This window comes from Microcaecilia unicolor, chromosome 6 (assembly GCF_901765095.1).
Source record: "Microcaecilia unicolor chromosome 6, aMicUni1.1, whole genome shotgun sequence".
Taxonomy (NCBI): domain Eukaryota; kingdom Metazoa; phylum Chordata; class Amphibia; order Gymnophiona; family Siphonopidae; genus Microcaecilia; species Microcaecilia unicolor.
In genome coordinates, this window is record NC_044036.1 from 132,508,823 (window position 1) to 132,532,020 (window position 23,198).

At 43.1% G+C, this 23,198-nt stretch overlaps 1 protein-coding gene across 3 annotated transcripts in view; it reads left to right on the top strand.

Annotated features, from left to right (window-relative positions):
- IFT122 (intraflagellar transport 122) overlaps positions 1 to 23,198 on the top strand; it is a 97,200-nt gene that overhangs the window by 21,127 nt on the left and 52,875 nt on the right. For 2 of the 3 annotated variants that reach the window (XM_030206594.1, XM_030206596.1), the window contains exons 3-11: positions 365 to 449; positions 709 to 787; positions 934 to 1,010; positions 1,791 to 1,857; positions 4,113 to 4,259; positions 6,657 to 6,735; positions 17,531 to 17,722; positions 18,676 to 18,814; positions 20,448 to 20,650. In XM_030206594.1, coding sequence (XP_030062454.1) covers positions 365 to 449; positions 709 to 787; positions 934 to 1,010; positions 1,791 to 1,857; positions 4,113 to 4,259; positions 6,657 to 6,735; positions 17,531 to 17,722; positions 18,676 to 18,814; positions 20,448 to 20,650 — 1,068 coding nt within the window. The remainder of the gene's footprint in view (positions 1 to 364; positions 450 to 708; positions 788 to 933; positions 1,011 to 1,790; positions 1,858 to 4,112; positions 4,260 to 6,656; positions 6,736 to 17,530; positions 17,723 to 18,675; positions 18,815 to 20,447; positions 20,651 to 23,198) is intronic. The other variant, XM_030206595.1, reaches the window with a different exon arrangement.

Below are 23,198 nucleotides of genomic sequence, written 5' to 3' on the forward strand. Positions count from 1 at the left end.
TTTGTGTGTTTTACACTTGGATGTTTTTTTTCCCCTGAAAATAAACCAAAAAGATAAATGCACAGAGCACAAAATCATCTAGCAAGTGGCCATTTTCGAAAAAAAATTAAAAGTTTTGCTGTTTAAAAAATTGATATATTTGCTATTTGGATTCTGGACGTCTTGATCAAAGTTTCCAAAGTCAGATTTTTGAAGTTCTGATACTGCCCCCACTTTGCCAATTCTTCATCCCTGGAATGTCTGTTCGTACATTGCATGAAAATCTGGGTTTCCTGAGTGCCAACTCTTACGTGCCTGTACCACTAGGCAGTTTTCGAAGACTTGATTGGTAATGTTATCTGTTGGCTGTGCCTCTTGTCTGCAGGTTTATGACACATCAGATGGGACTTTAATTCAGCCATTGAAGGGACACAAGGACACAGTGTATTGTGTGGCTTATGCTAAAGATGGTAAATAGCATCTTTGTTTTATCCCACCTCAACCCACTTTTTTCCTTTCTTTTTTGAATTCAGTAGTAATTATAATGTTTAATTATATGTATTAAAATAATCAGTTCATCTTAAAAGAATTAGTGTACAATAGTTACTATTTTAATATGATGCCAGTACACATTTTTAATTGCCCTTTTTAATGAAGTAACAGAGGATCAATGTTGCATTAACAATACAAAATTGAATTAAAAATGTTTTTCCTGTTATGAATTCACAGGGAAACGTTTTGCATCTGGCTCTGCTGACAAAAGTGTTATTATTTGGACTTCCAAGCTAGAAGGCATTCTGAAATACACGTAAGTGATTTATCAAATTTTGTAGTCCCCTCTGCGGGGGGTATCATCCTTTGAACCTCGCTCCATGTTCACTGGTTCTGAAAGCTTAGAATGATTGTGTGCATTTTGGTGCCTTATGATGAAATGGTTTTTTTTTTTCTTTTCAGTCACAATGATTCAATTCAGTGTGTTGCATACAACCCTGTGACTCACCAGCTTGCATCCTGCTCCTCCAGCGATGTTGGTATGTTCTTTTCCAGAGGTTAGAATTGATACAATGTGCTGTCACTTTTCATTCCCTTAATAATCAGATATGGCTGCTATTTACTGAATTTAGCCCATAGTGGCCAAATACAGTGTAAGATATGTGGAGGGGCATAATTGAACAGGGCACCCAAGTTTTGCTGAGGACATCCTCGCAGGACGCCCCCGCGAAGGGGCGGGGAAACCGTATTATTGAAACAAGATGGGCATCTATCTTTCGTTTCGATAATACGGTCGGGGACGCCCATATCTCAAGACCTCAGCTGGCTGCATCAGTACAGTATAATTGCTGGTATTGGATATAAAACCAGCTTAACTCTACTCATAGCTTTCTATTTCAAAAATTGGTCAAAAACCCTCCATAGGACACTCAATCTTTATTTAATACTATAATTGCTTATTTGTTAAAAAAAAATTCTTTTTTTTTTTTTACATTTAAATGAATGGATTTAAATGTCTATTCTTGCACCCTGTGTCAGTCTTCTCTGTTCTCTCAAAGATATTCTAACAGGTAACATCAAAGCAGGAAAAAAGGAAGCACTTAACTACCGCTTTTGAAACAATCCCAATGGGGACCCATTTCATCTCCCATGGCTTCTTCATGGGATCCGTATAACATGTCAAATCTTCAAGTGCTTATATATGCCTCCTTCACGGTCATGTCCTTTTTACTACATGTACTGTCACAACTTCTTAAAGCTGAAAGACAAATGTGTTCCTTGCTGGTCTAATGGGATTTACCTGCTCTTCTTATTTTAAGGTTTGTGGTCTCCTGAGCAGAAATCGGTTTCCAAACATAAAACTAGCAGTAAAATCACCTGCTGTAGGTAAGTGTGGCTTGTGGGCTAGATGATCTCTCAAACTTTGGGTGACTTTGAGGCGCATGTCAAAGCAAATGTTCCTTAGTAACCTATGGTACTTTGTAAGTCTAAGTGTTTTGAAAATGAGCCCCTTTGTTACAGGTTGTCTAACTTGCTGATCACATATTTGCATGATTTTATACCTATATTTAATAGGGGGAAAGTAGCTGAAAATTATCCCACTGGGCCATCCCTTGCCCTCCCCTCACTTATATACAGCTGCTGTTTTAATGTGTACAGATGTTTTAAGAAAACTTTACACACACTTTTCAAAATTCAGTCCCATCCCAACCCCGGCCCTAGTGTGATCTCTGCTCATTGTGGGTATGAATATGTGCAAACTATCATTATACTTGAGGCAGTTTTATAACTATCCAGTTCCACACATAAACCTCTGTTTCTTGGTGTAAATCCCTTTAAAAACTACCCCCATTTGAGCTGATACTTAAAGCAAATGATGCATTTGCCTGGAATGGGTATAAATGTGTGTTAGAACCCATGTCTGTACCTACGTATTTTATAAGAGATACATGTAAATCACAACTCCGCTTCCAGGAATGCCTGTGTGCGGCATGTGTAGAAGTATATGCCATTTTGAAGGCACATGTACATTATATGCGCATAAACATATAAATAAGAGAGGGAGGACCTTTTCTGTGCATAAAACGGACTTTACACTTGGAAAAATCTTTATAAAATTACCCCCAAAAGACCAATATCAAAGTAAGATACAGATCACAGTAAGTCTAGTCTGTCATCTATGGGCTAAATGGACCCAGTATGGCAATTCTTCTGTATTAAGAGCTCCTTGAACATGGGATTATATGCAGTTTCTAGGTTCCAAGGTGACAATCATTGACTTGGTTCTGTGGGCCTGCTGCAGCAGTTGCTGCTGGACTGGTGTTCAGCTCAGCTGCAGTTACAACAGCTGCCTTTCATGGACATCAGCTGTGCGAGTCAGTCTAAAGTAATCGCTTACTTCTTGGAGTCTGATGAAAAGTACAGAATTGGAGACTCCCTACTAGGTTATAATGATGGATGCCAAGGCCAGGTGGCACAAGGGACTAAAATGTTCCCCAGTTCAAGGCAGAGCCATCAGGATATTTTCCAAGAAACTACAATGGTGTTCTAGCAACAGGCAGGGAGGAATGAGGTGTGCAGCAGTAGCTCAGAAAGATGCCCCATCTTCAGGCATTATGAGCAGCTTGCATAGCTGGTGGCCAGATCATTTAGGCAGATTTTGAGCTTGTACTCTCTGGATCCGGAGGAGTGGGAATTATCGGAGACAGCCTTCTCTGTCATGGTTTTGATGGCAAAGTAGCAAATAGGAGTAGTAGAAAGCATGGCAACAAAAGCAACCAGTGTATTAAGATGAAACACACTATAATGCTAGATTCATTTTTGGCATACTGAAAAGATATAGCGGCATCAGATGGGTACATAGGAGAGCTATCGGACCTCTTATAGTGCCCAGCTCCTTAAAGCTTCATCAATTATTTGCCCCAGATGTCTGTGTTCTTTCATCTGCATATAGTTTATAAGTAAGCTGAAAACAATTCAGGAATCACAAACGCAGCTAAGATGGAGTGAAGTAAAACCCCATCAACAATAAGAAAAAAAAAAACCTACCAAATATGTGTGCAGTATTCTAGTAATTCTCAAGACCTTTACCTTGGTAGGAAGGAAAAGCCTCAGTTTTATCACAGGCAAGTTGTATATTTAACCTGTTAAGCTTCCATCATCCAAGTATAGTATATTATAAGTCATTTCAATATTTAGTCATTCAAACATTTTTTTCTTTTTTTCTTATACATAAAAAAAAACCTTTTAAAGCAAAACTTAGCTTTTGAGCAGATTGAATGTCCAGGCTTACCAGAAAATAACACTTGTCACCACCTCAGTTAATTATAAAATTACTCTCAAATGCTTTCTGAAGGTGTCTGATCCCTAATCTGCTTAATTGTAAATAGTAATTCAAAAATAGATGTTTTCTTGACAAAATTGTACAGCATGTGTTCGTAGCATTGCATAGTTACTCCTACAGATCTGACTTTCTGGAAATAAAGAGGAAAGTAAGAGAACCCCTGCTTGAAACCTTCTCTCAATGATGGCATATGACAAGCACTTAAAAAAGTATTTTTCTACTGCTAGCCTGTTTTTATGATGTGTGTGTGTGTGTATACTGCTTGTTGACATCTCCTTGCATGTTGCTTTCTTGCTAGCTGGACAAATGATGGCCAGTATCTTGCTCTGGGCATGTTCAATGGCATAGTCAGTATAAGGAATAAAAATGGTGAAGAAAAAGTTAAAATTGAACGCCCCAGTGGAACCTTATCTCCAATATGGTCCATCAGCTGGAACCCATCCAAGTAAGGACTCAAGATTTTGTACCTTTCTTACTAATTTGCTGTAGACACAATTGACCTAGTGTGTATTGATGCAAGTCAATAATCCCCTCGTTCTATAACCTTAACGCCTAAATGTAAGCGTCATTTGCACGCTAAGAGTATAGAATACTGGCACTTGTGCATATGAATGTTACATTCACGCATGTAAGTGCTGCTTGGGAGCCAAGCAGTATTCTGCAGATAGCACACATGTCCCTCACTTACATGTATAACTTAAAGAATATTATAAGTCACACACAAAAGTGCAATATTTATGCACTCACTTTTACTCCTGCCTTTTACATGGCATGCTTAGATATCTAGCTTAGCTTACTGAGTACTTGATATACCCCCTTTCAGAGCGAGAATCAAGGCAGTTAACAAAATTAAAACAAAGGCAAACAGAAAAGGAAAGTAACTACAATGTACAATATGATAGGGGAAGAGGGAGGAGGGGGAGAACAAAAGAAGGCGGGAAATCACAGCTCTGAGGAGCTGATCCACAAAGCTTACCAAGCTTTCAGTGTTTGCTTTAGACCGGTTGTAGCCGGTCTAAAGCAAATGTTGTTTAGCGACTAATGCACAAAGGGTTTTTCTGTGGCTCTAATGTGTGCCCTTAGCAGCTACCCAGAGCCCTATGTAAATGTATTACAGCAAGCTCATTAGTATTATAACGAGCATTCCCTGTGATTCCCAACTCCAGAGTGCCTAGCTTTAATGAGCTAGATTTTACAGTAGCTTTACTGTGAGGGGTGGGGGTTTGCTAGACCACCACAGAGTTTTTAGAGTTGCGAGGGGGGGCTCGAGATGCAGTCCGCTGGACTCTGGTGAATGCCCTCTTGAGGCGTCCCCCCCACCCCTCTGGCAGAACTCTAAAAACTCTGTGGTGGGCAAGCTGTCAAATGCATTTGACAGCTTTGAGTCGCAAACAGTGACCAATGCACAAATGGAGATTCGTGCATCTCATTTGCTTGCCAACCCCTTTGTGCATTGGTCGCGGTTTGTGGCTTGGTAACTTTCCTCACAGCACTTGTATTTAACGGGTGCCTTTGTGTATCAGCCCCTGAGAGCAAACCCCAGCAACTCTATGGTACATTGTGAAGGCCAGGGCAAAGAGGTGGACTTTCAAGGAGGCCCTATATCGAATGTAGGACCAGTCGGCCCTAATAACAGGAGGAAAAGAATTCCAGAGAGAGGGGACGTTATAGAAGAATGCAGCCTAGAGCAGTAAACTGGGAGAATCATTTGGTACGTTGTTCATATTGTTGTGACAGTGTTATTTATTATGGCAACTGCGGCTTCCGATTGGCAATTGACTTTATTGTTGGAAGACGGGTTTATTACTTGATTGACTAAGAGGCATATTTTCAAAGCACTTAGCCTTCCAAAGTTCCATAGGTTTCTATGGAACTTTGGAAGGCTAAGTGCTTTGAAAATGAGCCCCAAAGGGACCTTTCTGACCTCAAACCTATATTCTCCTGAGAGAAGCAGATTCCTGACGCAACACAGCCATTTCAAGTCAGATTGAGGAATTGTCATTGAAGATCTCCAGCCACTTTTTGTTACCTTTGCTGTTGTTTTTTGCCTTTTCACTGTGTTCGAAGTGTTCTGGGCACCCAGATGCTATTATAGAATTCACACTCTGTGCCCTGCATTTTGGTGTTCAAATTTTGGTGATCTTTATAGAATTGCCCCCTGAGTTGAAGTGCAAAAGAAAACCAAAATCACTTTCTCTGCAAGGACAGATCTTCAAAGGGAAATATTGGCTAACTGTTGGGATTATTTGGATATTTCCCTTAGCAGACATTATCATGGGTACAATAAATAAATACAATAAAATAATTTATATTCTACTACATACTATTACTTAATCTGTGCAGATTACAAAATTAAAAGAGACTAGGCAACCCTAGGAGATAACATATTTAATGGTAGTAAAAACTACTAAATGGATATCTCGTGCATTTAACTGTAAATTTAATCCAAAAAAGTGGGTTTTTAGCAGTTTACCAAAATGTAAACAATATTAACTCCAATGTCTGAATAGTGCTGCTAAATATCCATAAAGGCAAATTGCTCTCCTGACTTTATTATTTTGGCTGTCTGGATAGTGCTGGCCCTGACTGTGCTGCAGAGATATTCAGCAGTGTTTAGAAGCAAGGCTGACCCAATAGTCACGTGGCATGCATGACCGCTTCCAAGAGTGAAAGTGAGGAAAAGAATGTATTTTTCATTTTAACATTTGATTAGAGGAAGGGAAGGGTCATCCTGAATCCTCTTCTTCCCAGACTTTCTGTGCAGCGTTGGTTCTGTACAATCTCATTATGGTGTTTCATATTCTCTCAGCATGTTTTATATTGAACTTTGTTTTGCATTTAGTAGAGATGAACACAATGATATCTTAGTTGTGGCAGACTGGGGTCAAAAACTATCCTTCTATCAACTCAGTGGCAAACAGGTATGGTGTTATTAGCTCTTGCAAATTTTCTCCTCCCTTCAACGTGATCCAAGACTTGGGGGCTGTTTTACTAATGTACAGTAGGATTTTGCACTTGGGGAGATTCTATATATGGTGCCTAAAACATTGGCGCTGAAATCATTGCCGACTAAGTATATTCTATAGTCGGTAGCTAGATTTAGGCGCCGATTATAGAATACGCTTAATTGATATTTCAGCACCTAAATCTACGCGCATCCATTTACAACCCCCCCCCCCCCCCCCCCCAGGACAACTCTTCATTTATAGTCAGTTATTGTAATTAGAGTAACAAGCAAGGAGTGCTCTTACAGAGTTTTAAATACATTTCATTACCATCTAAGAAGGAAACACTAAATAAATCATAAAATATACTATATAACCTAAAAGACACTGTTATATTAGGCTAATATCCTTAATACTGTAGCAAGTTTTAAATTATTGAAAAACTCAAAAACATTAAGATGGAGTCAGCAGTCCAGCAGCGAGAGGGGTGCTATCCAGTCTTTTGCATTGAGTGTCACATGTATGGTTATCTCCCAGTTGGTGAGATGTCATGTGTGGGTGCCCGATGCAAAGAGCTCCTAGCTGTCAGGGAACGTGTCCGTTCTCTTGAGGCTAGAGTAGCAGACTTGGTGGAGCTGAGGGAGACAGAGAGGTACATAGAGGAGACCTACAGTGATGTTGTAGAGAAGTCCCACCTCCAGTCTGGTAGGCCTTGTGCTACCCTGGAGGAGGGAGGTCTCCTAGAAGGAGAGCATCACCCTGGTGAAGTAGGAAGTACTCCTGTAGCCAGGACCTGCCCACCAGGGAATGTACTATCCTCTCGCACTGAGGATATGTCTCCAAGTGCTGCCCAGGAGGGAAAGGTTAGGACAGCTGTTGTAGTTGGTGATTCGATCATTAGGCATATAGATAGCTGGGTGGCTGGTGGACGTGAGGATCACCTGGTGACTTGCCTACCTGGTGCGGACCTCACGCGTCACCTAGATAGGATTCTAGATAGTGCTGGGGAGGAGTCCGCTGTCTTGGTACATGTGGATACCAATGACATAGGAAAATGTGGGAGAGAGGTTCTGGAAGCCAAATATGGGCTCTTAGGTAGAAAGCTCAAATCCAGATCCTCTAGGGTAGCATTTTCTGAAATGCTACCTGTTCCACGCGCAGGGCCCAAGAGACAGGCAGAGCTCTGGAGTCTCACTTAGTGGATGAGACGATGGTGCAGGGAGGAGGGTTTTAGATTTGTTAGGAACTGGGCAACATTCTGGGGAAGGGGGAGCCTATTCCGAAAGGATGGGCTCCACCTTAACCAGGGTGGGACCAGGCTGCTGGCGTTGGCATTTAAAAAGGAGATAGAGCAGCTTTTAAACTAGAAATGGGGGAAAGGCCGACAGTCACTCAAAAGCGCATGGTTCAGGATAAGGTATCTTGCAAAGATACCTCACAAACAGGGAAGATAGGGTTTCTGGATAGTGAGGTTGCACAACAGACCGTGATAGGCCAGGTGCCCTTAAATACAACTAAAGATCAGACAAAAGATGGCAAATCAGTAGTGTCCAGTATTAAGCATCAGGCAAATAGGAACAACAAACATACTCAGAAATGTCTATATGTAAATGCTAGGAGTCTAAGAAATAAGATGGGAGAGTTGGAATATATTGCACTAAATGAAAAATTGGATATAATAGGCATTACTGAGAACTGGTGGAAGGAGGATAACCAGTGGGACACTGTCATACCGGGGTACAAAGTATATCGTAGTGATAGGGTGGACCGAACTGGTGGAGGGGTAGCATTGTATATTAATGAGAGCCTTGACTCAGATAGATTACAAATTCAGCAGGACACAAATCACACCTTTGAATCATTGTGGGTTGAAATTCCATGTATAAAAGGGAAAAGGACGGTGATAGGAGTGTACTACCGTCTTCCTCGCCAGGATGAGCAGGTAGACGCAGAAATGATAAAGAAATCAGAGACGCAAACAAAATGGGCAATGTGATAATAATGGGTGACTTCAATTATCCAAATATAGACTGGGTAAATGTAACATCGGGACACGCTAGAGAGGTACAATTCCTTAATGAAATCAAGGACAGCTTTATGGAGCAGCTGGTGCAGGAGCTGACGAGAGAAGGAAAAATTCTAGACTTGGTCCTTAGTAGAGCGCATGATCTGGTGAGGGACGTTATGGTACTGGGGCCGCTTGATAAGAGTGATCATAATATGATCAGTTTTGATATCAACCTTGAAGTAACTATACACAGGAAGTCAAATACGTTAGCGTTTAACTTTAAAAAAGGAGACTATGATAAAATGAGAAGAACGGTGGAAAAAAAACTTAGGGGGACAACTGAGAGGGTAAAAACTGTACAACAGGCATGGACGCTGTTCAAAAATACCATCCTGGAGGCCCAGGCCAAACATATTCCACTAATTAGAAAAGAAAGACGGAACTCCAAAAGGCAGCCGGCCTGGTTGAAAAGTGAGGTGAAGGAAGCTATTAGTGTCGCGTCTCTCGCGCTTGCCGCGCTCTCGAGGACCTTGGCATACCTTCAGGCTTCTTCCCCGGGAGCGCGGGGTTTGTGAGTCCATAGGCCACTACCGTGGAGCGGCAGTGGCAGGCAAAATCACCTTCCAGGTAGAGAGGAAACAAGACTGGACCGGAACTCCGGACTGGAGTGCTACACCGGAACACTCGGAACTGGAACGCACCGGACGGGTGCGCACTGGAGTGGGGCCCGCTGGACTGGAACATACAGGAGTGAAACCCGCTGGACTGGAACACACTGGAGCGGAACCCGCGGAACTGGAACACCCTGGACCTAGGCTTCACCTACACTTGACTGCCTTTCCCCGAGGGTTGAGCCCTAAGGTTCTGGCAGCCGGTAGGACTTACAGGAACAGCAGGAATGAAGATCCAGGAGTGCCCCCTGGCACCTAGGCGAAGGCAAGGCAGACAAGCAGGGACTGTCCGGGTTCTGGCAGTCGGCAGGATTCAACACAATGACTAGTAAACTGTACCCAGGCTAATAGGAACGCTATACCCAGGCAAACCAGTCATACACAGGAACATACACAGAGCAAACTCAGGAGACTTGGAAGGCTATACACCAGCTAACAACTAAGCTGTGCCCAAGCTAACAAGTCATGCACTGGAAACAAACGCAGAACACTAGCAAAGCTTTACACAGGCTACAAGCCAGACGGTGCCTAAGCTGGCTAGTCTGTCACTAGGAACCAACACAGAGAACTAGCAGAGCTATGCACAGGCTACAAGCCAGACGGTGCCTAAGCTGGCTAGTCTGCACCAGGAACAAACACAGAGAACTAGCAGAGCTATGCACAGGCTACAAGCCAGACGGTGCCTAAGCTGGCTAGTCTGCACCAGGAACAAACACAGAGAACTAGCAGAGCTATGCACAGGCTACAAGCCAGACGGTGCCTAAGCAGGCTAGTCTACACTAGGAACAATCACAGTCTTGGGATAGTGGCTAGCAAGGGCGGCTAGTCTAACACTAGGAACAAACACAGAGAACTAGCAGAGCTATGCACAGGCTACAAGCCAGACGGTGCCTAAGCTGGCTAGTCTACACTAGGAACAATCACAGTCTTGGGATAGTGGCTAGCAAGGGCGGCTAGTCTAACACTAGGAACAAACACAGTCTTGGGATAGTGGCTAGCAAGGGCGGCTAGTCTAACACTAGGAACAAACACAGTCTTGGGATAGTGGCTAGCAAGGGCGGCTAGTCTAACACTAGGAACAAACACAGAGAACTAGCAGAGCTATGCACAGGCTACAAGCCAGACGGTGCCTAAGCTAGCTAGTCATGCACTGGAAACAAACACAGAGCACTAGCAAAGCTATACACAGGCTACAAGCCAGACGGTGCCTAAGCTAGCTAGTCATGCACTGGAAACAAACACAGAGCACTAGCAAAGCTATACACAGGCTACAAGCCAGACGGTGCCTAAGCTAGCTAGTCATGCACTGGAAACAAACACAGAGCACTAGCAAAGCTATACACAGGCTACAAGCCAGACGGTGCCTAAGCTAGCTAGTTTAAACAAACATAGAAACTCACACAGAGCAAACACTGAAACTGTGTACAGAGCACTCTATACACCAGGACCTTTAGATGAGATGCAAAGGCCAGGACTGTAGTCTCCAAGTGATTAATAAGCCCTTTAACACCAGAGCCACAGCTGCAGCAATCACCTTGCAACCAAACAGAGGCTTGACACACAGAGCAGTCAGCCCATAGGAAGGAACAGCGGGGGCCATCTTGGATACTGGCAAAGAGGAGGAGGCGGCAGCCATCTTGGAAGAGGCAAAGCCCACACAGGTGAGGTTCAGTAGGGCAATCAGCACACAGAGCCAGAGAGAACCTAAGACAGACACAGAGACAAGCAGAAGCCAGCACAGACACTGACTCCCAGAAACAGGGTAAGTCTGAGGGTTGTCACGGCCACGGACGTGACAATTAGGACTAAAAGAAATGCCTTCAGAAAATGGAAGAAGGAACCGTCTGAAAATAACAAGAAGCAGCATAAGGAGTGTCAAAGCAAATGCAAGGCGCAGATAAAGAAGGCCAAGAGAGATTACGAAAAAAAGGTAACATTAGAGGCAAAAAAACATAGTAAAAAAATTTTTTTTGTATATTAAAAGCAGGAAGCCGGCAAAAGAATCGGTTGGGCCGCTGGATGACCGAGGGGTAAAAGGGGCAATCAAGGAAGACAAAGACGTAGCGGAGAGATTGAACGAATTCTTTGCTTCGGTCTTCACCGAGGAAGATTTGGGTGGGATACCGGTGTCGGAAATGATATTTCAAGCGGACGAGTCGGAGAAACTTACTGACTTCACAGTAAACCTGGAGGACGTAATGGGGCAGTTCAGCAAACTGAAGGGTAGCAAATCTCCTGGACCAGATGGTATTCATCCTAAAGTACTGATAGAACTGAAAAATGACCTTGCGGAGCTACTACTAGTGATATGCAATTTATCCTTAAAATTGAGTGTGGTAACGGAAGATTGGAGGGTGGCCAATGTAACGCCCATTTTTAAAAAAGGTTCCAGGGGAGATCCGGGAAATTATAGACCGGTGAGTCTGACGTCTGTGCCGGGGAAAATGGTAGAGGCTATTATTAAAAACAAAATTAAAGAGCACATCCAAGGACATGGATTACTGAGACCGAGTCAGCACGGCTTTTGTGTGGGGAAATCTTGCCTGACCGATTTACTTCAGTTCTTTGAAGGAGTAAACAAACGTGGACAAAGGGGAGCCGGTTGATGTGGAGGGGCATAATCGAATGCGAACACCTATCTCCGTGGGCGTCTATGTCCGAAAACGGGTACGTGAAGAGGCGGGACAGACCGTATTTTCGAAAAAATGGACGTTTTTCAGCTGGGCGTTTGGTTTTTTTTAGCGATAATGGAAACTAAAAACGCCCAGCTCAAAAACGTCCTAATCCGAGCCATTTGGTCTTGGGAGGGGCCACGATTCGTAGTACACTCGCCCCCCTGACATGCCAGGACACCAACTGGGCACCCTAGAGGTCAGTGCGGTGGACTTCAGACAACGCTCCCACATGCATAGCTCCCTTACCACGGGTCCTGAGCACCCAACCTCCCTCCCCCAAAACCCACTACCCACAAATGTACAACACTACCATAGCTCTTAGGGGTGAAGGGGGCACCTACATATGGGTACAGTGGGTTTTGGAGGCCTCCCATTTACCAGCACAAGTGTTACAGGTAGGGGGGATGGGCCTGGGTCCACCTGGCTGAAGTGCACTGCAGTACCCACTAAAAGTGCTCCAGGGACCTGCATACACGCAGGCCTCTAGGACTTGTTGCTGCTATATAACATTGGCACACCAGTTGACACCTGAAGACTAATCTCTCCGAAAACGTCCTTTATTGGAATAAGCACGCTTACTCACAGTTAACTGCAGATCAGAGGTTGTGCCCCACTGGCAACGAGTCTCCCTGGTACTGAGATTAGCAGTAGATCAGAGCTGGCAGAATGGTGTACAATGCCCTCTTTCAGCCACATTCAAGGTAAGAACAAAGTTCTGTAACGTGGCTAACACGTGAAAGGGATCTAAAGCTGGCTTACAAAAATGGCCACTACCTCATGGACTACCGGAAACAAAACAGGGCACACTCTGACCCAGTAAGCAGGGGGAAAAGCACCATGGGAGTAGAGCCTACCAACTACCAACATCGTGAGCATTTGCCACAAGCTAGTGGAATCACGGAGCCCAATACCCTACACCCACCACAATGCATTGCTGATGTGACTCTGCAGTGCGCATAACAGAAAGGGTGTCACACTCACCCGAGAGCCACATCAGAACCAGGGAAAGCATGTCACAGGATAGAACACATTCTGCTGTCATGGAGGTGGGTACGGCATTTGAGGCTGGCATAGAGGCTGGAAAAAAAGTTTTTAAAGTGGGGGTTTTTTTGGTGGGAGGGAGTTAGTGACCACTGGGGGAGTCCGGGGAGGTCATCCCCGATTCCCTGCAGTGGTCATCTGGTCAGTTGGGGCACTTTTTTGGGACCTGTTCGTGAAAAAAAGGGTCCAAAAAAGTGACTCAAAATTGCGGTAAAAACGCCTTTTTTTTTTGATTGTCAGCTAAAGACGCCCATCTCTCCTCGGCCTATAACCACGCCCCAGTTCCGCCTTCACCACGCCTCCGACACGCCCCCATCAACTTTACCCGTTTCCGCGACGGATTGCAGTTGGAAACGCCCAAAATCGGCGTTCGATTATACCGATTTGGGCGCCCACAGGAGAAAGACACCCATCTCCCGATTTGGGTCGCAATATAGACGTTTTTCTCTTTCAATTATAAGCAGGATTGTGTATCTGGATTTTCAAAAGGCGTTTGACAAGGTACCTCATGAAAGGCTACAGAGGAAATTGGAGGGTCATGGGATAGGAGGAAAAGTCCTATTGTGGATTAAAAACTGGTTGAAGGATAGGAAACAGAGAGTAGGGTTAAATGGGCAATATTCACAATGGAGAAGGGTAGTTAGTGGGGTTCCTCAGGGGTCTGTGCTAGGACCGCTGCTTTTAATATATTTAGAGATGGGAGTAACTAGCGAGGTAATTAAATTTGCTGATGACACAAAGTTATTCAAAGTCGTTAACTCGCGACAGGATTGTGAAAAATTACAGAAGGACCTTACGAGACTGGGAGACTGGGCGGCTAAATGGCAGATGACGTTTAATGTGAGCAAGTGCAAGGTGATGCATGTGGGGAAAAAAGAACCCGAATTATAGCTACGTCATGCAAGGTTCCACATTAGGAGTTACGGACCAAGAAAGGGATCTGGGTGTCGTTGTCGATAATACACTGAAACCGTCTGCTCAGTGTGCTGCTGCAGCTCGGAAAGCGAATAGAATGTTGGGTATTATTAGGAAAGGTATGGACAACAGGTGTGAGGAAGTTATAATGCCGTTATATCGCTCCATGGTGCGACCGCACCTTGAGTATCGTGTTCAATTCTGGTTGCCGCATCTCAAGAAAGATATAGTGGAATTGGAAAAGGTGCAGCGAAGGGCGACTAAAATGATAGCGGGGATGGGACGACTTCCCTATGAAGAAAGACTAAGGAGGCTAGGGCTTTTCAGCTTGGAGAAGAGACAGTTGAGGGGAGACATGATAGAGGTATATAAAATAATGAGTGGAGTGGAACAGGTGGATGTGAAGCGTCTGTTCACGCTTTCCAAAAATACTAGGACTAGGGGGCATGCGATGAAACTACAGTGTAGTAAATTTAAAACAAATCAGAGAAAATGTTTCTTCATTCAACGCATAATTAAACTCTGGAATTCGTTGCCGGAGAAGGTGGTGAAGGCGGTTAGCTTAGCAGAGTTTAAAAAGGGGTTAGATGGTTTCCTAAAGGACAAGTCCATAAACCACTACTAAATGGACTTGGGAAAAATCCACAATTCCAGGAATAACATGTATAGAATGTTTGTACGTTTGGGAAGCTTGCCAGGTGCCCTTGGCCTGGATTGGTCGCTGTCGGGGACAGGATGCTGGGCTCGATGGACCCTTAGTCTTTTCCCAGTGTGGCATTACTTATGTACTTATGTACACCAACGAAAACGTGGCGTAAATCCCAGTGTGTAGATTTAGGCACACTGGGCCATATTCTATAACTAGGCATGTAAATGCCCATTTCCCCACCCATAACCACGCCCCTTTTTGCTTGCACGCGTTAAGAAGTTCGGTGCACATCGTTACAGAATACGCTTAGTGAGTTGTGTGCCTAAATTTTAATCCGTGCCATTTAGTGCTTATAATTGCTTGTTAAGTGCTGTCATCAGTGCTCATTAGCTTGTTAAATTATACGCATTGTTACAGAATTGGCGCCGATCTCTAGGCGCGATATATAGAATCCAGGGGACTGTGTGTAAAAGAGCAAAAATTAACATTTGATAAATGCAAAGCCTGTGAAGCAAATGCAGTGTGTGTGTGGGGGTTCCTGTATCTGTCCTTTTAGTGCACAGGCACCGTGTTACATGCCTGGGACCCTCTGTGCTATCAGCCCATGTATTTAATGTGGCCTGGACTTAACTGTCAACATGACAGCTCCTTGGGGTGTTGTCACCCATTCATGCCCCCCCCCCCCCCCCCCCCCCGATCATCCAAGCAGCTAGCTTGGGTTTTTGTACCAAGCTGCTGGTTTTAATGTGCAAGAGATGTTATCATGAGTCCACATTAACGCCTACCTTGTAGTAAAAGCTGCGCAAGCTAATTAATGCAGCTTAGTGAAAGATCCCCTTGATGTGGGGTAAGGGAAAATTCTCCTTCCTGTAGTCTGTCTTCTACTGTTAGTCAGAACTTATCTCTTCTTCCAGTCCAGATACACAGAGGGGAGCAAAGATTATGTTTATTTTTAAAACAAATTGTTAAAAAAGCAGGTTGCTCTAATTTTAAGCATATTTGGAGTATTTTTATAAAGTTTTTTTTCATGGGTAAATCCTGGGGCTTTAATAAAATTGTCCCAGATATTGCACAAGTATGAAGTAGGCAGATTGAGTGTAAGCATGTTTGGGGAAGAGTTTAGGTGGACTTGTGTTTATTTTATAAACTAATAAGAAGGCTATGATAATTATGTCATAAGCTCAAAATATATGATGCAAACCAATCAAAACTAGTAAGCTTTATGTGCAATCACTTATACGCTTTCAATTTTTGATTGGTTTGGGTATTTTATAAACTGTGCATGGACTTCTCATACCAACTCGTGAGCAGGTGTACGCGTATTTAGGTGCATTTGTTGGCTTTGTGCGGTTATTTTATAAAGATACATAAATGCTCATTGTAGACAGATCGTTGATATCCAAATTGAGTCATCTGGGCTAGGAAATGTTTATTTCCCCCTGTATTTTACAGAAGGTTCTATTGAACATGGAGTCTTCTGTCAGCTTACATAGAGGGATGTGCAGGAGCAGCATTTTGCACAAAGAGCAGCAGCAGCAGCATGGCAGCTTCCATATATAAGTGCTGGCACTTATATAAGTGGAGGGTAATTTTGTAGGAGGACAAGTAGGGCCTATTTGAGCACAATTTTATAAAGACATGTAGGCAAGTGAAAATGTCTGTGATTATTGCGCTAAGTTCATAGATTAGTGTATCTGTGTGTGTATTTGCAAACTCAGCCCACAGTCTGTCCAGACTCTGTCCCTGGCAAGTATACACCATCGTGTTATCAGATGTACTTTTGTGCCAGTCACTATTTTATAAGATGCTATTTACAATGAGTTTATAAAATTTCCTCCATTTTACAAACCAATAGATATAAATGCTGCCAATTAACTAGTGAGACTTCTGTTTTAATTTGGAAGTGGAAATAAAAAAGGGGGGATTAAGGAGAATTCCCCGGCACAGATGGGTTATGCACCCTACCAGCAGATGGAGACTAAGAACACACTGAGCTTCAAGACACTGTATATGTGAGCTGGCAGTCCCTTGGAATGCAGTCTGTTCTCAGTCTCTGCAGATGGTAGCAGTGGTAAGTCTGTGCAGCCCCAAAAAACAACCAGACCTTAAGCAAGAGAAGTATTTTGTGGGCTTCTTTACCATTATTTTCTTGATTTTGGAATTAATACCAAAAAGAAAAAGGCCCAATTTTCTTCCTGCTTGCTGGACTGGGGTTTGAGGCCCATTGGAGGTCTCTCTCTCACTGGGAGTACACACTTGGTTGGCCGGGTCCTCCCCCCCCCCCCCCCCTCCCTCGAGGTGGTCTTTACTACTACTACTACTACTTAACATTTCTAAAGCACTACTAGGGTTACGCAGCGCTGTACAATTTAACATAGAAGGACAGTCCCTGCTCAAAGAGCTTTGAGCTACCCTTGCTTTTGATCTTGGCTGGCCTCTTCTGCTACAGGGCACATATATATTTTTGGCACACCTGCATCCTGGTGATCTCCACAGGTAAATAGTAACTTTGTGAAACTGGCATTTACACATGGAGATGCTTTTAAAATGACCTTTATAAGGTAGCCCCAAAACAGGTGCCTAACTAGACAACCTATTAGAAAATTGCTCTCCCTGTGTGTAGGATTCATATCCATTTAGTTTTGTTAAACCTTTTTATATTTTTGCAGCCTTAATTCAAACCTAAGTACAGAGTCTGATGTTCTAAAGAGATTCCACCATTTTACATCTATGTAAAAAATGCTTAGTATATTTTGCCCAATGTTTTTTGTAGTAACCTTGTCTTGTTCCATTGTTTCTTTTTCTGTGGTAGATTGGGAAGGATAAAGTGTTGAATTTTGATCCTTGCTGTGTTAGCTACTTTTCCAAAGGAGAATACATTGTAATGGGAGGCTCTGATAAGCGTGTCTCTCTGTATACGAAAGATGGAGTGCGTCTCGGTACAATTGGGGAGCAAAACTCTTGGGTTTGGACCTGCAAAGTTAAACCAGACTCCAACTATGTGGTAAGCAGAGGCATAGTTTATTTATTTGTTACATTTGTATCCCACATTTTTCCACCTATTTGCAGGTTAAAACCAGTAATCCACTATGATCAGCAGAAAGGGAAAATGGTCAGAATGGACAGGCCGTACAGTTTTGGTTCTCATTTTCAAAGCACAGAGACTTATAAAGTGCTTTGAAAAAGAGCCTCTTTATGTGCTGTTATCTCTTTTTCTGTATTCACAAGAGATCAGTGCTAGAGCACATGCTTAAGGAGTGGTTGAATTCTTGTCAGGGGATGCAGATTTCCAAGGGAGCTGGGCAAGATGGGAGCAACTCCTGGTGACAGACTGATGCATGGACCAGGGGAAAGTCCTTGGGGTGATGGACTGATGATCTGAAGGAAATGAAGCAGTGTGCCAAGGTGGTGGCTAGAGCCAGAGGGATACTGGGCTGACCAGAAGAAGGCATAACAATAAAAGAAAATTCTCCTGTGCAGGTCATTGACTAGGCCTCACGTGGAATACTGTGTTCACTTCTGGAGGCCATATCTTAAAGGATAGAGGTGGTCCAGAGAGAGGTTTTGTAATCTGCCTTAGTTTAAATAAATAATAAACAAAATGGTGCGTGGCATGCACCAAACGATGTATGAGACGAAGCATTGAGAAGGGAAGAAATGGTGGGATATGATATGTACTTTTAAGATACCTGTAAAGTATTGAACATGCACAAAAACAAACCATTTTCCAGTGGAAAAGAAGTTGTAGAATTGGAGATTGTTGTTGTATAAAGCTGAAAGGGGGCAGACTCTTTCACAGACAAGTCTAGTATTTCAGCCTCTGGTCATGGGTTGACACAAAGCAGGACCTTGTAGTGTTCCCTACAGTGGCAGTTGCCATGAGATAGGTCACATCTGTATATTGGAAGTACTCCAGTATGCTGATTTTGGACTTGAATCCTGTTTCTGATCTTTCAGGTGATTGGTTGCCAGGATGGAACGATTGCCTTTTATCAGCTGATTTTCAGTACTGTGCATGGGCTGTACAAAGATCGCTATGCTTATCGAGACAGCATGACAGATGTCATTGTCCAGCACCTCATCACTGAGCAAAAAGGTCAGTCCTCACATCCAGGCATTAATTGCAAAGATTTGAGGTTTTCACACTGGGGATTTGTTTAGTTAGCACATTATCCCCCTCGTTCTCATTCCCCCTCATGGACGGGGGTAAACCAGGGATATGGACATCTGTATGACAGCATTTTTGAAAATGGCCACACAGGTGTTCAGAGCAGAGTGGCAGCCTAATGGTTAGTGCAGTGGATCATTTCCCACTTTTATTTTGTAATTGTGAGCCCTCCAGGAACAGCAACATACCTAGGCTGCAGGTGGCTTATATATTTAGGTACAGTAGATATTTTTCTGTTTCTGGAGGGCTCACAATTACCAAAAAAATAAAAAAGAGCTGAAGTGAGATTTGATCCTGGTTCCCTTAGTTTATAGTCCACTGCAGTAACCACTAGGCTACTCCTGAGACTTGCTTCCTGCTATGTTAAGAATGCTCATAATACCTGAAACTCTCTAGTATCCCCTTTTGGTTTCACTTTAGGGGAGAGGGAGGGGGACAGCAGTAACTGGGAGATTAATGCCTTAATCCCTTCAGTGGACAGCTGCGTAATTGGGGCGTGCCTGAAACAGGTCTAAATAAAGACGTCTTTCTTTTTAGACATGGACATTTCTACCCTTTTGGTAATTGCTCTTGGATATCCTGGGACTGATATTCAAAACTAACCAGCCAGGAATGGCTCTTGTCTGCTTAAATAGCATTTTAGTGCCTAACTGCGGGTATTCAGTGGAAGCTAATTGGCGACATCACACAACATAACCGGTTAGGCGCAGATATTCAACGCCAAACTGGCTATGTTTAGTGGTTAAAATAGGCCACATAAATAGCAGGCCTATCATTAACTGCTAAGCACTTAGCCAGTTAGCGCTGAATATCGGCTTAACTGGTTAAGTTGCCATGGTCAAAAATGAAACTAAATATTCAATGCCGGTCGCTGGAAATGACCCGGCATTGAATATCCAGGTTTAATGCTGGGAGTGGATAGCAAAAGTGCTTCACTCCATCTCCGTGTGAGCAGGTCAAGGTTCTTTTGTGGGTAGATTCTATCAAGAAGCTTATAAAAACCAGACACTGAGATTTGTAGTTGATCTGAGGGGGCAAAGAAACCATCCAGGACATTAGCTAAACCTTTTGCGAAAGGACCCTTCAGTAATATCGTGACATAGTGAGAGATTTGCAAATAAGTGGAAAGATTTGAGCTCGGTATGTCCTAACTCTGCTGCAGAACAGCAAAAGGCCTCATCCCTCCCGCCGGAGTCCCTGAAACTCATTTTATATGCTACCTGAATCCAGACTGGAGCATGTGACTTTGGTGATTAGATGCTAATGTATTCACTCATTCTGTCATTTCCCAACTGTCTTCATTCTAAAATCAGTGACACTTTAAGAAATCAAACAATTCTGTGTACAGATGGTAGTTTTGCACCTTGCAGATGTAAGTAGAATTAGATATTTTCTAATATTTGGAAGTGGGTGTAAGAACGGATTTCAGAGCAGCAGCGTCTCACCCTGTATAAATCAGCATATCCTCTAGGTGTCAGTATCATACAGGGTTAGTAACAAGTCTTGCTTTAAAAACACACCTAGTACTGAACTAGATTTCTCACATTTACTCTCTTCACAGTCAGAATTAAATGCAGGGAGCTTGTGAAGAAAATTGCAATCTACAAAAACCGGCTAGCCATCCAGATGCCAGAGAAGATTCTGATCTATGAGTTGTATTCAGATGATACATCAGATATGCATTACCGTGTCAAGGAAAAGATGGTCAAAAAGTTTGAGTGCAACCTACTGGTTGTATGCTCCCAGCATATTATATTATGCCAGGTATGTGCCTCTGCATTAAACTGCACCAAGCATCCACCGTAAAAGCAAAGTGCACAGATCTAGAAGTCAAAGCCAGTGAACTCTTTAGACGTACAGTAAAAGTAAGACTTGCAATGAGCATTGCCATATGCAGAGTTATGATGATCTTTGATTGCATTCAGAGACATCCTTATGAAATAGGTGTATACAAGTCTTTTCCTTTTTCCTCCTGTACCTTTGCTCTTGACTTGCCCGGCCCTGTGTTTAGATTGACATTTTATTTTTAAGAGAGAGCAGAACAGGTGGATCTGGCAATTCATGTTTCATGGATAATAACGTTGCAGCATAGAGGTCTTCTGTTTTAACTTCTACATCACAGCTGTCTGACATGCTTCTGTGCGTGCCAGGTCATTCATTCCTAGTTCTCTTCCTTGCCATTCCATTCAATTCTGGCACTTAAAGTCCTGATGCTTTTTTAAACAATGAGAGCCTCTGCACAGGATAGAATGGGATTGAGGAAATGTAGAACTGGATCAGTTTGCCCCTTTAGTCTAAGTGAAAGCCTGACTCTTCTCCCAAGCTGTAATGACTGACTGTCTACTCATTCCGCATGGATTAGCTTCCTGCACACCGCTAAGACCACTTCAATGTATTGAGTTATAAATATCTATGTAATAAGGTGTTAATATTGTATTGTGCTGATTTCATGAGTATTGTATCTATTATGTATCATTCTTATTATGTTGATATACGTCTTTTATATGAATGTTTTGCTGTGCTGTTTTAATGTGCATCTTTCTGACATCATCATATTATTGCTATTATTAGGATTTAATTTGCTCATCTCCAAGTTTACCTCATTGTTTTAACTGTGTTTCCATAGCGTCCCACAGATCAATCCAGAGACTTGTGGGTTATATCCCTTTGCCAGCAGGTAGAGATAGAAAGAACTTTTGAGGTTCACTATATGTGGTCATGCATCGCCACCTAAACCTCAGTATTCTCTCTAGCAGATGGATGGTCATATCCTGCAGCTTTGTACTGATAGGCGACGGTACTGAGGTTCAGATGGTGGTGCATGACCACATATAGTGAACCTCAGAAGTTCGATCTCCATCTGCTGACAGAGGGACATAACCCACAAGTCTCTGGATTGATCTGTTGGGCCTAATGGAAATAAAATTATCAGGTAAGACCTAATTTTACCTTTCCTTATTCTTTCCACCAGAGCAGTGCTGAATCTGTGGGTTGTGTCAGTCAACCCACAGATGGAGACAGAGAATAAATTGTTGTGAACCCTGCTGTATAAGGGCACCCTGCAGCTTGGGCTCCTCAGTAATTCACTGTCTTCAGCAGATGTTGATGGTCATAACATACAGCAACTGGATGGTTCCATCAGCTCCTGGTGCAATTGAAAACTGGAAGCTAGTTGAGTAGTGTGTGTGTGGATATTTTAAGGGGAGTTTATAGGAGAATACCCAGGATATAACATAAGAATCCAGTACGACTATTCTTATGTTATACCAATGGTCCATCTAGCCCAAATGGTCCATCTAGCCCAGTATCCTGTTTCCAACAGTGGTCAATCCAGGTCACCTGTACCTGGCAGAAACCCAAATAGTAGCAACATTCCATGCTACTAATCCCAGGGTAAGCAGTGGCTTCCCCATGTCTGTTTCAATAGCAGACTGTGGACTTGTCCTTCAAGAACATGTCCAGACCTTTTTTAAACGCAGATACACTAACCACTGTTTCCTTAGCATCCCTCCGGACCGGACCAGGATTGGACTGATGGGTTGTGCTCGCCTACCAGCAGGTGGAGACTGAGAAAAAACTCTGACTCTAGAGAGCCAATAGGAGCCCTGGCCATGTGACCTTAGCCTCAGTATTTTCTCAGTCTCCCAGCAGGTAGGAAGTGAGCCCATTAGTCTCTCTCCTTTTCTCTTTAGATATTACAGATATTTGTGATAATTCTTCTGTGCCTGGAATCTTATTTAGAGGCTTGACAGGGTTTCCTTTCTCTTCTTTCTTTGACAGCCTCGGGGGTGTTAAACTCGGGTGTCTCGAGTCCACCCCCCTTCCTCCCCATCTCCCTGGCTTAGCAGGGAAGGGCCGTCCCTTTCTCTGGAAAGGTGTACCGTCTTTGGGAGAGGCAGCCACTTTTAACAGGTAGCTGCTTTAAAAGAATTAAATCAAATAAAAGTAAATTCAAAGAAGCAGCCTTTCTTTCCCCAGACTTCTAACGAGCAGGCAGCTCCAGTGTTTTATTATGATTGAGGGGTTATAAAAAAAAAAAAAAAAAAAACAAACAGAAGAAAATAATTCAGTATCTGTGACTTTAAACAGCGATTTTTCTCATCAGATTTAATTTCCTCCATTTTCTTGCGTTTTGGCGGCAGCAGTTTAAACAAATGAAAAAAAAAAAAAAAAAAGAAAGGTGCGAACCGCGTAAGCGCAGCCACCTGTTTTTTCCGATATGGCTTAAAAGTTCAAACAGCTGCTGTCGGTCAGCGTCGCGCAGTTCACGCAGCCGGAACATGTAAATTTTGCTCTCCCTTCAAGGTTTCTT